This window comes from Chaetodon trifascialis, chromosome 19, assembly GCF_039877785.1.
Source record: "Chaetodon trifascialis isolate fChaTrf1 chromosome 19, fChaTrf1.hap1, whole genome shotgun sequence".
Lineage (NCBI taxonomy): Eukaryota > Metazoa > Chordata > Actinopteri > Chaetodontiformes > Chaetodontidae > Chaetodon > Chaetodon trifascialis.
In genome coordinates this window covers 18,580,598-18,596,930 of record NC_092074.1, presented here as the reverse complement: position 1 = coordinate 18,596,930, position 16,333 = coordinate 18,580,598, and the positions used below count along the sequence as shown (strand labels likewise).

The 16,333-nt window shown below is 43.9% G+C and overlaps 1 protein-coding gene across 1 annotated transcript in view; it reads right to left on the bottom strand.

The window, feature by feature from the left end:
- lama2 (laminin, alpha 2) overlaps positions 1-16,333 on the bottom strand; it is a 174,613-nt gene that overhangs the window by 87,903 nt on the left and 70,377 nt on the right. The window contains exons 15-20 of the mRNA XM_070988059.1: positions 12,777-12,881; positions 9,915-10,126; positions 9,532-9,643; positions 8,586-8,699; positions 5,000-5,127; positions 1,190-1,276 (exon numbers count right to left, since the gene is read on the bottom strand). Of these exons, the coding sequence (XP_070844160.1) occupies positions 1,190-1,276; positions 5,000-5,127; positions 8,586-8,699; positions 9,532-9,643; positions 9,915-10,126; positions 12,777-12,881 (758 nt within the window). The remainder of the gene's footprint in view (positions 1-1,189; positions 1,277-4,999; positions 5,128-8,585; positions 8,700-9,531; positions 9,644-9,914; positions 10,127-12,776; positions 12,882-16,333) is intronic.

The window sequence follows — 16,333 nt, the reverse complement described above, 5'->3', positions numbered from 1 at the left end:
TGGCGAGGCATGCAGACTATGCTGAGTCCCCCGTGGCCACCAGCAGCTCTCTTTAGGTGGCAACACACAGCAAAGGCCGGGATGAGCTGCAGCTGAAAATCTATTTATCAATAGAGGAAGCCACCTAACGCTAACGGATGTAACAAAACAGAGTTCAACTTGTAACCAGCTCGTGAAAGCATTTCATCTACTACCAGCACAGGAAGTGACGCAAAATCTAGAGGAATTCAAACCTCGGAAAGTTCAAGGATGAACACAACATATGAGACGTAGGATCCAGTGCATACAGTATGCAACAGCGCTGCAGACAGATCAAAACACTCCACTCAGAAAGTTGTCTGTCTGTCTGTTGCCCATTTGTGTGCTAAAAGAAACTATTAGCACAACTTATCGTGCACTTTGGTCCACGCTGCACACCTCAGCTCACGTATGCCCATTTCAAAACCAGCACAAGGCTTCATCTGGAGCTGCTGAGGAGCTGAACTGTCAGAGCGAGACGGTTTAACTTGAGTGCAGCAGCAATTACAACAATAACAGTGTTTTTCAAAATGGAAAAAGTTAAACATACTGAATGCTAGCTGATAATTTCAGCTGTGGCCAGTTTCAGTTCCACAAAACTGCCCAAACGCACTGAATCTGAGTGAGCCTGGGTGGTGAAAAGGCTGGATGTGCTCTGTCTGCGTCACCACATGACAGCACAGCCTGAAGTTTTAACAAGACTAGCATCCAGAGAGACTTCTCATTAGTCCCGCGGCGGTAAAGAAGCTCCCAGCTAATGGAACAAGAATGTCACTCCACTAATAAATGTGCTGTGGACAGAAAGCTGGATGGACAATGAGACACGGAGGGCTCAAAAAAACTGCTTAATGAGCAGCAGTGTCTGTCTTCATTTGGGGATGGCTGACTGCAGACCTGATTTATTTTTCCAAATAGCCATTTGTAGCAATGACAACAATAACACTGCGTTTATATTTAAGATTAGCGCTCATGTCCACACTTGAAGTTGTGCCGTTCTGTTCCAATGTCTTCATACTTAATGGGCCAAAGAGTTTAAATGCTGGAAAACTGTCAACTTGAGTAATTTCCAGCTCCGCATTCTGTAATAATGAACTTAGCTGCGCTTCTGAATTAAGCTTAAAGCCAGTAAATTCAACGTGTTTTCCTGAACGTGGTGCTGTTTGTGCGTTACCTGTCACACCGCGGCCCCGCGTACCCAGGCTGACACCGGTCGCACAGCAGCTCCCCGTCTTCGCCCAGGTGGCAGGTGGGGCTGAAGCTGGTGGGGTTGCCGTGTAGACGTTGTTGTTTTGGTTGAGTTTGTTGATGATTTCGGTAGCGTTGTCCGAGCGTGGAGAGCGGGAGGAGGAGGGCGAGGAAGAGGAGAGGACAGAGGCGAGTTAAGGCCATTGTTTGTCTGCCTGTATATATCAACACGTGCAGACGGAGACAGAGACAGACACCTGTGTCCTCACTTTCACTTTCCAATCCTCACATTCACACTGCAAGACACACACACACACATACGATTCCCTCTCTCACACCACACACTCCTGAGTTTGAGAACACTCCTGCTGCCTACCAACTGTAACCTAAATGAACCCAGGGAGAGAGAGAGAGAGAGACAGAGAGAGTAAAACGATAGTCTCTTTCCCTCATTCTGTCACCCTCCCACTTCCAGACACTATAGATAGTTCAGCTGGCTCGGGTTCCAGGCCCCGGACTGACTCACCGGCAGACTGACTGACTGACTCGCTAACTGCAAGCTGCCTCACCGACTTACCAGTCAACAACGAAAAGCTATAAAAACACTAACTTAGCCAGATTTGTCTGGCACTGGTTTAGCCAGGGTGCTCAGTCTAAACAGTGTTTAAGGGGAAAGTGAGGCACGTGCAGAGAAAGTAAAAGATTCTCCCAAAACAAAAAGTCTAACATTTTTCACTCAGGTCGTAGTGGGAGGTGCTGCTGTGCTGGAGTGCATTATATTGAAAGGTGTTTCTAATAATCTGGCTCTCTCATGTGTGGAAATGGGGTGGCCAAAGAACTAGAAACACCTCTCAATCCAGTGCAGTCCAGTTCGACAACACTGCAAGGCAGAATTCATGGCAGAGCTGTCCTTTTGGATCATGTTCAATTGTACAAGGGTACCTAATGAAGTGGCCGGTGAGTGTATATACAATTTAAACCATCATTTGCTGGATTTTTCTGTTAAAGCAGCAAATTAAATACCAGCCAAATCAAGGTAATTCATGACATTCATGCAAAAAGAATAGAAATAAAGCACATTTAAACATCGCCTTAAATGCTGTTATAGAAGCAGATATAAACATTGCCACATTACCCAAACCTGTTCTACTATGAAAGCAGGTAATTGAGTTGAAATGACTGTGCTGCTGAAATGAAGGCAGGGGAAAGCTGAGGCATACAGTACCACAGCTCATTAGAAATGTTGTTAGAGAAGTTTAATGACTGAGCTTGGTCGCATCCTGATACCTCAGGTCATGCCTGACGACACAACCCCACCCCTCAAGATATCGAATGTGCCTAAAGGCTTCAGTCAACACGGACACACAACCACAAACCATGTGGAAAGTGCATCTGCCAAGGCGGCCCAAGCATCCAAATGAGTTTCTCCAATAATAGAACTTCTTTAAATCTTTTAATCTGCATCTCATCCAGATCTACATCAAAACACAAATAATAATATACAGCTATGCAGATTGTTTGGAGAATATCTAAACCCTGGGAATATTGAGGCTTTTTACAGGGATTAACTGCACAAATTTTAAGTGACTCAGACTCCAGGGCTGACTCACGCACATGTTGTCTAAATTTGGGATCTCGGGGACAGGAATTTGGTCACCTGTTACAGGAAAAGGGTTGTGAATAGAAGGAAATACTACCTGGTACAGGTATTAGAAGCAACTTTTAGAGAAATTCTGTACGAAAAGTGGTGAAAATATTAGTTTAAAATAAAAGTCAGAGCAGAGGTGAATCTGTGTGGGTACACATGATAGATGGCACAGATAATTGACGGAGGAACTTAAACTACGTTTCCCTGAAATCCATTAGGTAGATTTAGATCTAACTGACAGGCAAATAAAAGGACAGAGAAACCTCGGCAGTGAGGTAATTAAGCCTGGGTGTAAATAAAGAGGAGCACTCCAAGACTAAACTGATTTCTACTGATTTGCTGTAAATCGCCAGCCTGCTTCCCGCTTAAACCCACACGGTCATCACTTTATAAGATGTTCATAAGAGCTCAGGCATTACTGCTAAGTGAAACAGAGAGATTGGCTGGCTGGCTATTTGAGTGATTGGCTTCAGTGAACCTAAGGGACGACTGTAGACAGCTATTTTTTTTTTTTTGCAGGGGCTGAAAGGCAAAGCACCTCCGAGCTATTATTACTGCAGGGGTTAGAGGGAGGAAGAGAAGTGGCGAGATGACAGACAGAGAGAGTTGTATCTTTCTTTAGCTCTGAGAGTTTTGGACATGACGTGTCGCGACTGCATGAAGATTCTCAGCTGCTGCTGCCTGTGTGTGTGTGTGTGTGTGTGTGTGTGTGTTTGTGTGTGTGTGTGTGTGTGTGTGTGTGTGTGTGTGTGTGTGTGGCCATGCTGGTGACATCTGTGCACCTAACACACAGCATCTCTCTCTGGTCGTTTGGAGAAACTGCAGATCACGAGATAAACGTCCAGTTTAACCAGTACTTCGACATCATTCTTACTCGTGACCACATCTTTTGTACTAATTAAGTTGGTAGTTGTCAGATCTGTCCAGTAGGTGTCACTGTTGTTGTAGCTGTTTTGTGATTACTGATTTGTGATCAGTCAGTCTGTTTTTTTTGCCACGCGAGCTAGCCATTATGCTAGCTGACTGAGGCTAATGTGTAGCTAGAACGACATCCTACGGAGAATGTTGAATTATTGCTGGGCCGTTACAGATCACTCTTTGTACTGTTACTCTTGTGGACAGTATGTTGACTGTTCTTCTTGTCTACATGCTGTTAGTACATGGTTCGGACCTTGCGTCAGATCACGAATAGCACGTGCCTGATGACGTCCGCGGCTTCAAACAGCTAAACTGTACAGATGGGGATTTTTCGCCTTCTTGTTGGCACAACTACTGAAAAACGACAGGCCTGATTTTCATGAGACTCGTTGGAAGGGTGTAGAACAGGTCGAGGAAGAAGCCATTCAGTGTTGGAGCATATCTGCATAACAAGACGGACACGCAAGATCGCTTTCACTTTTGCTAACGTTGAGTGCTTCTGGACTTGGAGGAGTAAAAGCCATACATTTTAAAGTCCTGTAGATGGCAGTAAAGTTCAGTGGTGCCAAAACATAGTCAGTCGTAGATATACGATGGCTCCATGTTCACAGGTGCCAGCGATCCTCCGGGGCTGCAGACACGCAGCTGCTCAAAGTTTAAACAGAAAGCAGTCGTTATGGAGCAGTGGAGGTGTAACAGCAGTGGAGGTGTAACGTCGTCACAAACGGTCATGGAAATGTAAAGACACGAATCATGCTGCAGCTCACTGATTTGAGACTGTGAAGCTGGCATGGCATGAGCAGTTTTCAGTGAGAGAGGAACGGTGTGACAAAGGTTTTAAATGACTGAATGACTTGTAGGAGGTTTGAGTTCTCGACTGTGTTAAGTTTTCTAGCCGCAGTTATGTTGATTCTTCCAACGGCGATGACATTTCCACCCACAGGGATGATATTTCTCCACTTATATGGACGTTTCTACCTGTTGTTTAGATATTTCTGTTCATGACATTACAATTATATTTCTACCCACAGTGACGAAGCCTCTATGTGTGATGTCCTCTATAGACGAAAAAAGAAGGAGAGGAGAGACAGAGGACAGAGGCATCATGAAGGGACGGGTCAAAGAGACAGAGCAGGGGCCACAGAGGCAGAGCTGTGCTGTGCCCTCAGCAGCGTATTGACTGAAGCCTTTGATTAAAGCAGCGTTAGCCCCAGCGTCTTCACAACTTACTTGTTGCTGGGGAGATTGAGCGGGCAGGTGCAGGGCTGACAGTCCGCAGGTGACCCACGGGTGGCGTTGCCGTAGTAACCAGGTAGGCAGGTGTCACAGTAGGGGCCTGTGGTGTGGTGGGAGCAATCCTAGAGGAGACACACGGGTTAAAGTTCATTCAAATCAGCATCATCTCTGGTGTAAAAAGCTGAAGACAGAGAGGCAGAACTACTTCCTGTTTCATCACAAGACGATGACGAAGCTGAAAATTGAGCCACAAATGAAGCTATTTTGTAGTTAATAGCAAGAGCGCAAGTTAGGACGAGGACAAAGGAAACCCAACAGCTAACAGTAGAGCTGCTCTATGGGAGTCTAATCAGAGTCGCACTTTGCATCGAGGGGTAAAACATCAGAACATCGTCGAGCCGACAGCGGCAGGACAAACAATATTGACGAGGTCAAGGTTAATGACATGGATCGGGATTTGCAACGCGTTTTGTCACCACAGTAAACGAGCTCACAGCGTTCACAGGGACATCCTCAACCAAACACCAGGTCAATAACTCCCCTCTGAACCTACTAAGATATTTCAGAAAACCAGAAGCCAAACCAGGCAATAAAACAGGAAAAAGCTTTATTTTTCATGACATATTTCAGTATTGAATCTGATCGACTGATTGTTGCTGCTAATGCTAACGACAAAAGGTGTAACAAACAATCAGCTCACTGTTTACATCACAGGGTTTGTTGTTCAGAAACACTGATAGCAGAAAATGTCAATAGTTCTCTCTCAGGCAAACGTATGGCCATGAATTAACTTTACTTTCTGTATTACATGCGGATATAAAAGCAGCATTATTACTGTATTTCTTCTGTGACTGTTTTATTGTTAAATGGGGTGTCATCTCACACCAGTGGGTGAGATGATCTCCGACAACATGAGATCCAAGTGTGAATCTAGCCTCTTTGTGACCAACTGGTAATACAATTAGAAAAGAAAACACAACAAGCCCAGCTGAAATTCTTCTGGTGAAACACCGTGGGCCTTATTTTGGCTGCCTGGCCTCACGGCTCTGCCTCCACCAGCAGTAATATCACAAAAAGTGAATAATTCCTTCATAACAAATTCCAAAGCCGCCTCAAAAATAAAGTTCATTAAAAATACGTCTTCGGCGAGACATTTAATTGGTCGGATGCAGAGTAAAAATATTAATTTTGCATTTAATATTACATTTTTTTCCAGATTTTGACATTTGGTAATTTGGTAATTTAACAAATTACAGTGAGAAGAAGTTATGTTCCTCTCAGTGGGGAAATCTGTTTGTTTCTAGCACGACACAACCCTCAAAAGTTCAGCTACAACATGCTGCCACGGTGTGTGTGTGTGTGTGTGTGTGTGTGTGTGTGTGTGTGTGTGTGTGTGTGTGTGTGTGTGTGTCAGTTATGTTCCAAATCATTTCCTTCTCAGATCAAATGTCTCTTCACAGCAGAAACACACCCTGACACACACCCTGAGACACACACCCTGAGACACACACACACACACACACACACACACACACACACACACACGCGCGCTATGTTAACCTATAGACCCAAGGCATCACTCAGCAATTCATCTGTAGCCAGAAAACACAGTGCTGAGAGAAGGGGTGTGTGTGTGTCTGTGTGTGTGTGTGTGTGTGTGTGTGTGTGTGTGTGTGTGTGTGTGTGTGTGTGTGTGTCGATCTGTCTGTCTGCCACTCACTGTGTATGAATATGTATACAGGAGGGGTGTGTGTGTGTGTGTGTGTGTGTGTGTGTGTGTGTGTGTGTGTACAGCCATGAGTGAGTTCATGTCGAGCTGTCTCTCTCTGTGGATGCATGTATGTATTTGTGTGTGTTCCTGCTTGTTTGTCTCTTTGTTTTGATTCAGTGTGCGCACGTGTGTGTGTGTGTGTGTGTGTGTGTGTGTGTGTGTGTGTGTGTTCCTCCCTCTGACATACTGCAGCATCCTCTTCATCTATAATGAAACAAAACATGGTAAAACATGGTGTGTGTGTGTGTGTGTGTGTGTGTGTGTGTGTGTTTAGCCTGATACTAACTGACAGCTTAAGCCTGAGGCAATGTGCAGACTGGGGTGTGACGATGTGTATGTGCAGATGCACATCAGCAGGTTGGCATACATGTGTGTAAGTGTGTGTGTGTATGTGTGTGTGTTTCTATACTATATTCTGTGTGTGTGTGAAGCCACAGCACAGTGTGTTAACCTGCAGTTCGTCTGATGGCCAATAGATGGCAGGTCCAAGAACAGTGCAGTGAGGAAGAGGCTTCTAACTTTCACGGTTTCGGCCGTTGAATTATGCTGATTTGATTTGTGCTTGTGTGTCATAAAATGAAATTGGGGCTGGGTGCCTGCCCCTGCCCCCCCCTTTTGTAAGCTTCCTCAGTTCGACCAATACATGTGAGCAGTCCAGCTTCCAGCCCGCTGATTTAATCTCTGTTATTCCTCTTTCAAAAATGGGCAGGTAGACTGTTAAAAACATAAATAAGTGTCAGCTCGTTTACTCGTGACAGGCAGGTTTACTTACCATCACACCTAAACGATGATAAATCGGACGACAGCTTTATGAGTTAAGAGACCTAACAGTGAATGATGTGTAGAGTACAAGCACGCCACATGAAACACTCTGAAAATTAGGATTCTCTAACTTGACATTTTGCAAATTCTTCACAAGATATTCTGCTGTTATCTTCTGACATTCTGTAAATATCCAAAGCCAGAAAGCCTTCTCATGAAAGCTTTTACATTTGCTGCTCTTGCACACTTGATGTCTGACACACGCGTCCCTGGAAAAGACAGACTTCTGGTTTTTTGCTTGTTTTTGGAGAACCAATCCAACAGAAAGAGTAAAGCAGAGTAAATCATTTCACTCTGAGCACTGACAGACAGACAAATGTCTCAGGCCTTCACCCTCATGTATATATAGAGTCTTAGCCAAATGAATGTTTTCCCCAGCATTTGGATGTTTTATCACTAAAACAAAGATTTGTTAGAACCTTCTAAATGTTTCTGTGTATCAGTGTGTGCATGCAACACGGAGCATTTGGCAAACAAAGTCATCGCCTCAATTAGGACGTGTCCATTGTTGTTTCATGTAACGACCATGCATCACAGACGACTGCTTAGTTTACGTCTGAGGACTCCCTAAAAACTTGGTATTTCACCCGGATGAGTGTGGTTTTGCTGGACATATGAGTGCCGTCTCAGCCAGTGTGCGATGCAGGTAGACTCTGTTTAGTTGTGACCTGGGAGTTTACTGCAGAGTACTTCATAAGATAACCTGTGTGCACCTTTGGAAGAATGCAGAACAGAAATCCTGAATGACTTGGTTTGATGAGGAAGAGATGATGAACTGAGCGGCACAGTGTGGGCTTGTTTTACTCCTAAAGCTCGGAAAATTAGGCACACTAGTCTGAAAAATCCACTCATACAATATGAAACTAGCTTATGTGACACAAAACAAGTGTGACGGCGTACAGGATTTACTGCTCATGTTTCACTGAAACTCATAGATTTAAAAAATATCCGTACACACGTGATCAATCATCTTATTGGTCATCTTACCAGGCAGTGTCCTGTGACCTCGTGGCAATGCGTGGCGTGTCCATGGCAACGACAAGCTTCACACACACCGTTATACAGATTGCCGTTCACCCTCCGAAATCCGGGAATGCATGTCTGAAACACACACACACACACACACACACACACACACACACACACACACACACACACACACACACACACACACACACACACAGTTAGACAGAGGGGAAGACAGACACAGTTGTCCATCTTGAAGCTGCTGTATTGTGGAGTAATTACCCTGTCATCCTCTAATTAGGAACTCGAGTGTGTGTGTTTAAGTGTGTGAAAGTGTTTGTGTTCTGCTGAATGTTTCTGAGTGTGATTATGACTTTTGAGCTTTAAAAACGTAAGAGCTGCACTAAACGCTGGATTGACCTTGGTGTCTAAAATGAGGATTGTTTTAATCAGTCATGTATTAATGCAAAGTAACACATTTAAGACGTGTTTTTATTTCCAAAAAAACAAGTTTCCTTCCAAGCAGTCATTTGTTCACTGATCCTTTCTCACAGTGGGCTAAAAAAAAAAACAAAAACCTTGGTTTGCTGGAGATATAATCATTCCTGATACCACTGTGTTATTAACAGTTTAATACAAATTTCTCAATTTTTCCAAGCTTTGAAGAATAAACACTTTGCAAGAATGCCTGAAAAAATGTTACTTTTGCACAACTTGGATAACGTGATTGTTCATTCAATTAATTTGATCATACTAGAAATAAGTCTATTTGATCTAATCTGTAACCAGAAATACTCAAGTGTTTACTTTGTGGACCTACATTTCTGTGCAGCTTTACAGCACTCTACTTACACCTTTTTCCCACGGCTGTTTTCTACTGATTATTGCAGAGGAAGCTTTAAAATTGCAGTACTTGAGTGTTTGAGTGTGTGTGTGTGTGTGTGTGTGTGTGTGTATGTGTATTTACCTCACAGGAGGTTCCAGCATATCCAGGAGGACAAGCACACATCTCTACAGCTGATGCACTCCTCTCTCCTCTAGCAGAGGGATTAGCTACCTGCATTGAGAATGAGTGAAGTCTACACACACACATGCACGCACACACACACACACACACACACACACACACACACACACACACACACACACACACACACACACACACACACACACACAATTTACATTGTTGTCACTATTCAATACTTAACATGTTATGTTTATGTTGCATAGTGCATTGGCTCTGCAGAATGGCTCAACTGGCATGATTAAATGTGTTGCATTGAAATGTATGTGTGTGTGTGTGTGTGTGTGTGTGTGTGTGTGTGTGTGTGTGTGTGTGTGTGTGTCTACCTGTACACAGCGCTGGGTTCTGTGCTATAAGAAGCCCTGACCATCACTCTGGTCACATTGGCTAAAACAGACAGGAAATCCCTCCGACTAATCGGCTGCCCGCTCTCTGAAAGCAGGAAGTTCTCTGGAAGGAGAGCGATGTGATTGGTGCTTGGCGAGGACGGGTACACTGGCTGGCCAAACCTTCTGTCAATAATCTCGATCCCGCCTCCCTGGCAGAGACAGTAGAAAGAAACATTTTTTATGCGTGAGGGTTTTTTTTCTCTTCCTCTTTGTTGCGGTTCACTTTTACTTCCATAAATCTAGAAAGTGGATATTCTCCAAACCAAAACATAAATAGAGTATGACACCTCTTTCAGAAAGGACTGTATGATATCCAAATGAACCGGAGGAAGAAAGAGAGTGAGAGTGAATGATGTGTCATTAGGTAATGAGCCGCAGTTTCTATTGACATTTTGAATGGACTGAATGCAAAGTGAATTGAGCCCAGGCCTGCTATCTGACTATCTCTTGTTGAGAGCAGATCAATGGCATGTAGCAGCTAACACAGAGTGACAACTACTGACGGAGGGAGGGAGGGAGGGAGGGAGGGAGGGAGAGCTCACCATGCCAATACACCATTAAATAAAAACTAATTGAAAGAGAGGAGATGGAGGGAGGGATAAGGAGACGGAGAGCAGGAGCAGGGTCGAGAGATGCAAAGATAAAGAGGGAGACAAAGAAAAGAGGCAGATTGACAAGAAAGTCACCTCAGAGAAAATTGTTTTCATTCATTTTTTGAAAGAGACACTTTCATTGTCTCTCTCTTACTGTCTCTCATTTCTCTTTATCGCACAAAAAATCAAATTAAGTGACAGAAGGGCGAGGCTGGCACTTTCATGTCTTTCTTATTGTGAACAAATCCCATGAAAACACCAAAACCAACAACGATCCCTCAACACTTCACATCCTCCACGGTGGCATGAGAGCAGCGATGGTGGTCCCTCTCCGGTCCATTTATGGGTGTACAGTTAACCGGCTCGTAACATCATTGCAGGCCACAGTGAGCGCTGTGTGGTCTGGAATATCAGGCTTTGGCTACACAGGCAACATTTGCAGGACCAATTTGCTGGTTTTGGTCTTTTTGTGGGGTTTGTTGAGAGAAGAGAAATATACAATAAAACCAGCCTTACTCTTCAAGTTCATGTGTATTCACCCTAGAAAAACTGACATAAAATCAACAAATCAAAATCTTGTTTCTGTCTCATTGTTTTAGCAACATGAGAGACTCCAGATGCACGTTTGCAGTACATCGGTTGTGGTTATCGTCATGAAAGGCTTGGCGCTTTCCTTTTTTTAACTGCGCTGATGGAGGCTGATGAAGTGGGCAGGATTGAGAGACAGACACGGAGATAAACAAAGCCGCACAGACAAACAGAGACAGAGAGATTATTGTCTATTCAGATGCCACGAAGTTACAACCGCGGCCTGAGCGTCTTCCCGCGCTTCACAAAACCACGCAGCAAACAATATGGCAACTTGACGCATGCATGCGGAGAGTAAACAGTGGGGGGAGAGACAGAAGCGACGCGAGACAAAGGCTGAAAGAGAGACAGTGAAGAGGGAGAAAGACGGCTGACAGTGTGGAGGTGGCTCATTATCGTCATCATTTGGAGAGGCTTTTTGTTGACAACAAGACCGACACTTGTCCTCCTCTTCCCATCTCCTCCCTGTCTGTCGATCTCACTGACACGTCTTTAAATAACACAAGCTCATTGGTCTGTGACTATCTCTCCGTTCTTGTTTCTTTACTTTTCACTTGTATTTCCTTGTTCCCTTCTCAGCTTCCTTTGCTTCCTTCCTGTTTCATTCTTTCTGCCTTCCTTCCATCTGTCTTTGTTTCCTCATGTCCTTTCCTCTTTCCTTCTAGCCTTCCTTCCTTCCTTTCTTCGTTTCCTCATTTCCTTCCCTTCTCTCCGTTGTCTCATTCTTTCTGCGCGACTGTGTGTATTTTTATGGCACACTCACTAAATACAAAAACTCATTTGCATTTGTTTTGCATATTTAATCTAAAATTGCATTTCTACATCTATCTTTCAGCTCTCTTCCAGTCACTGCCTGAAAAATAGATATTTCCACCAGTTATTGCAGCTTATTACAGACATTACAGTATTTATTTATTTATTTTTTTTCCAAACTATTCTAAATAAAAATTTCCTCTTATTTCACACACACAACTTTCTACCAACGAGGTGTTAAATAACAGGATCACTTCTGCAGCCGTAAACATGTAGAACGACACGCACCCACCTGATAATGTGCCTGTGTTTGTGCGTGTACTTTACACGCACAAACACAATGTTGTTTGGTGATACAGGAGATATAAACAGTTAACTAATAGCGTAGCTGCTTTGCTTATTGCTGCCATACATCATATCACAACCTGCTCATTATAAAGACATGGAGAGAGAGGGGAGAGAGACTCTATCTGCATTTTTTATTGCTAAGTTCAGCACTTCTCTGCCAGCTGTGGCTGTGTGTTTAACAGTTTTTATACGCTCCTTCATTTAGTGGTCTTCACTGGTGCAAAAGTCAATGACTTGTGGGAAAAATAAATAATGCTGCTGACACAAATACACGAACAGGCACACATTCGCGCTGGCGTTCATCAGGGTTTCCTGTGGTTGTGGCCATTTCCTCCTGCTGCTGTATTAAGTGTTAGGCACACTCCTGGTTAATGCCATCAAGGCGTTAAACAGAGAAGTGGAGCTTATTTCCACTGCTCCTGAGGGATCTGACCTACAGCAACAGGGTCTAGAAGATAAAGTTCTGACAGTCAAAGTTCTTCATTTTTAATATAAAAGCACAGCGATGAAAACTTACCTCTATGATCAGGTCAGGTTCTGAGGTGACTCGAACGGCCATTTGTTCTTGTTGGTCTGTATTATAAGACACAGTGTAGAGCACACTCCCCCCATAGGCTGTGAGCTGAAGAAAGACAGAGAAACAAGTTTATATTATCTGCAAAACTTGCAAAGAGTTACTGCAAATTATTGATGGGATTAATTTAGTTAAATGTGTCTATGGGCACTCAGCTGACACCCATGCTACAAAGCATCTGAGGCTATATTAACACTCTTTGCAAACTGCCACTTGTACGCATTGATTGACTGAGATCGAGTTTATTTGACCTCCAAGGAGTTCATTAGGCTTAGCTGAATTTGCTGAGCAACAATCACTGAGGCCACAAGTGACAAGTGCAGGATGGCCAACTGAAACACAGTGTAAAAGGATCACAAGAGAAGAGTCATAGAGGTCTGTAAACTGACTCTAAAGCCAGTTACAATGAAATCTGTTTCTAAAGTTTGCTAACACAAGCCAACACAAGCCATCATCAGCTACAGGTCATATCCGACCAAGTAAGGACACACACGTTATGTCTTCATTCGAAAGTCACAGTGTTGCTTTAAAGGAGAGTGCATCAATATTTGCTGCGCTCCACACCAGCAGGGGGCGCACGAAGATTAAGGAGGTAAGTGGAAGCAAAGGAAGGTAGCAACCAAAATGAAACTCAGAGTTTTACTTTTACACCATTTTTGAAGCTGTCAAGGTTTCCATTGTGACTTGTATGTGCTGTATGAAATGAACCACTGAATCTATATTTTCTACATATCTTGAGAAATTAGAAAATTGAGAAAATTCTCACGAGCGAACGTGTTATTTAAGATGTGCGTCCATCTTTGACGGCAGCAGAACGACTGCACCGCCGACACTCATCAGCAACACCCCGAAACCACCACAACCGCTGCTTCGACTAATGGCTGCATTTTCTTCAAAAACATTTCCAAAGTGAGGAAAAACAAGAATATGCTGCAATCTTTGTTAGGACAACAAAGATTGCAGGGTGTTTCCGTGCAGAGTTTCTGTCGAGTCCACAGAATGAGCTTCAGGTGGAGAAACGCTGCGTCGGCATGATCCTGAAATTTATTATTCTGCTCCGACCTGAACAGTAATGGGTGGGAGAGTGAGATAATAATGCCACCATAAAAACAGAAAGAGGGGAGGAGGGGGCATCGGGGAAGAGGGGAAGAGCGACAAAGAAATAGAGCTCCAGACTGAGAGAGATAGAGAGGGTGTAAGGGGTGGGCTTAATGCCTCTATAAACCTCTTCCATTCTACATCATTACTCTCAGTTCTTAAACCAAGAGGAGGAATCACCCATTTCACAGCTGACTGAAAATACACACACACATACACACACTAGTGGGCATGGAGGTGTACTTGGGTGGACATTTTATTGACTAACACTTATTCTCCATCTAACCCCATTTGCTGATTTGGACTGGAGAAGACAGTAAAATCATAGTTTAGACCCACACTGCACGGCCTACGCACATCAGACACTCGTGCTGCTCGACCTCCCTCGCCATTAGCTTATCTGCACTCCAGCATGGACTCTGCATCCACACTTAAATCTCTTACACGGGGAAAAGACACAACAACTTTGTTCCACTGCAACAGAGCAGCAGCACGATGAAAGCAACCAGTGAAGAGGAGGTTTCAAAGAGCCTTAACAGAGCGGCAGTGTTTGTCTTAGATTAGACTTTGTGCATAATTAGACACACATTATGACAATGGACTTGGTTGACAGGAAGAAAGAAAGAAACATACTTTTATTTATCACACACACTACAGGCACAAATACATGCACACGGCATGCTTTGTGAAATTATTTCTCCGCATTTCCCCCGTCCTTCCTCCACGGCGGACCAGGAGCGGTGGGCTGCCAGCCGACAGCGGCGCCCGGGGACCCAGTTCCTTCCTGTCACCACTGGTCAGGTGGTGATTTTCTTACATGTTTTTAGTGGGGGTATATTTTTATGGAGGATACCCCAGGGGAACTCCACACAGAAAGGCCCCTTTTCCTCGAGCAGCAGGCACTGAAGGCATGGTGGAAGACACGCCCACAGCACCCCGGATGGGATTCGAACCCCTTCTAGCTGTGAGGCGTCAGTGTTGCCACCGTTCCACTGTGCCACCCATGGAAGCACTGCTCACGCCAAATAACTGCACGTCTGACAGGTCAAGCCTTGAGTATTCAAGTATTCCTGATAACGGACACCTCGTTGGGCATTATCCTGTATCTATCGTACACCCTGCAGCCAATCAGAATCGAGAATGGACCCAGACTATGGTATAAAATATCGACCAGCGTCACCTTGTTACAGGTTGCATAACAGACATCTTTGAGTTAGGAGCTGTATTCACTTCATTTATTATAGTGCTGACGAGGTAAATCTGGATTTCACAAGAATAATCAAAGATGCAAAAACAAAGAAATCTGAAGTGGAAATATGGCGTTTCCTGACACAAAAAACTCAACAGCCGTAAACGTCTGTACGTGCTGTAACTAGCATAAAAAATTGATTTGCATTTTTAGCCTTGTTTGTGTTTTTGCTGTTGCCTTCAATAACCACTCAGCGGCACGTGAATTGAGATTTAGAAAGAGCTTCTTCTGTGTATTCTCAGCAACACTCTTACACTCGTGGCATTATACTTTGTAGATGACTCTCTATCGACTTAGCACACCTGAATTTAGCAATTTGCCTCCTTTGAAACTATTGACATTTCTCAGAAAACTCATTTCTCTGACGCCATCCACTTCAACCCGGACAACAATCAAAGCTTTTGTCATGGCAACCTGATGACCCATCTCTACCCTGGGGGAGAGGGAATAAAAGAAACAAAACACAGGAAAAGAGAAAAGCCCGACAGAACAGAGCGGCGCAGCAGGAGAGGGGAATTATGGGGACTGGAAACGGAGGAACAATAAACACTCAGACACACAGGCACACACACGGCTACAATAGACATCAGTCGGGTCCCCTTGAGAGCTCCATAAGCCTGTTATTAACTCTATTAGTGGCCAGAATAAGACGAACAAGACATAATCCTCCCTGTTAAAACTAATCGAGAAGCTGGAGCCATCTTCATTAAAGTGAGCCTTTTGTCACGGCCCTGAGCACATCAGTTTATACAAGTCACTCGGCTTAACATAAAGCTAAATAACGTCATATCTCAACAGGAGGATTTACTGAAAATCTTAAAATTAGTAAGGTGTCAGCCACAGGGGATGTTTTGCAAGCTGCGATGCAAATGCACAACTTCAAATGTCTTTCACTAAAGACCTAAAATACCCTTGAAAGTTTCATTCACATACAAGTTAGCGTCCTCTGTGCTCCTGCTGTTTATCAGCTAGAATGAAAAGATGGTGATACAGAAAGGAGGAGGAGGAGGAGGAGGAGGAGAGGAAGAGAAACTAGAGAGACTAGAGATGAGAGACCTGAAAAGGAGGGAGGAGGTGGACAGCAATAAGAAGAGTGAAACAAAAGATGGGATAAAGTGCAGTGGGACACAAAACAAGGATAAAATGAGAGGGA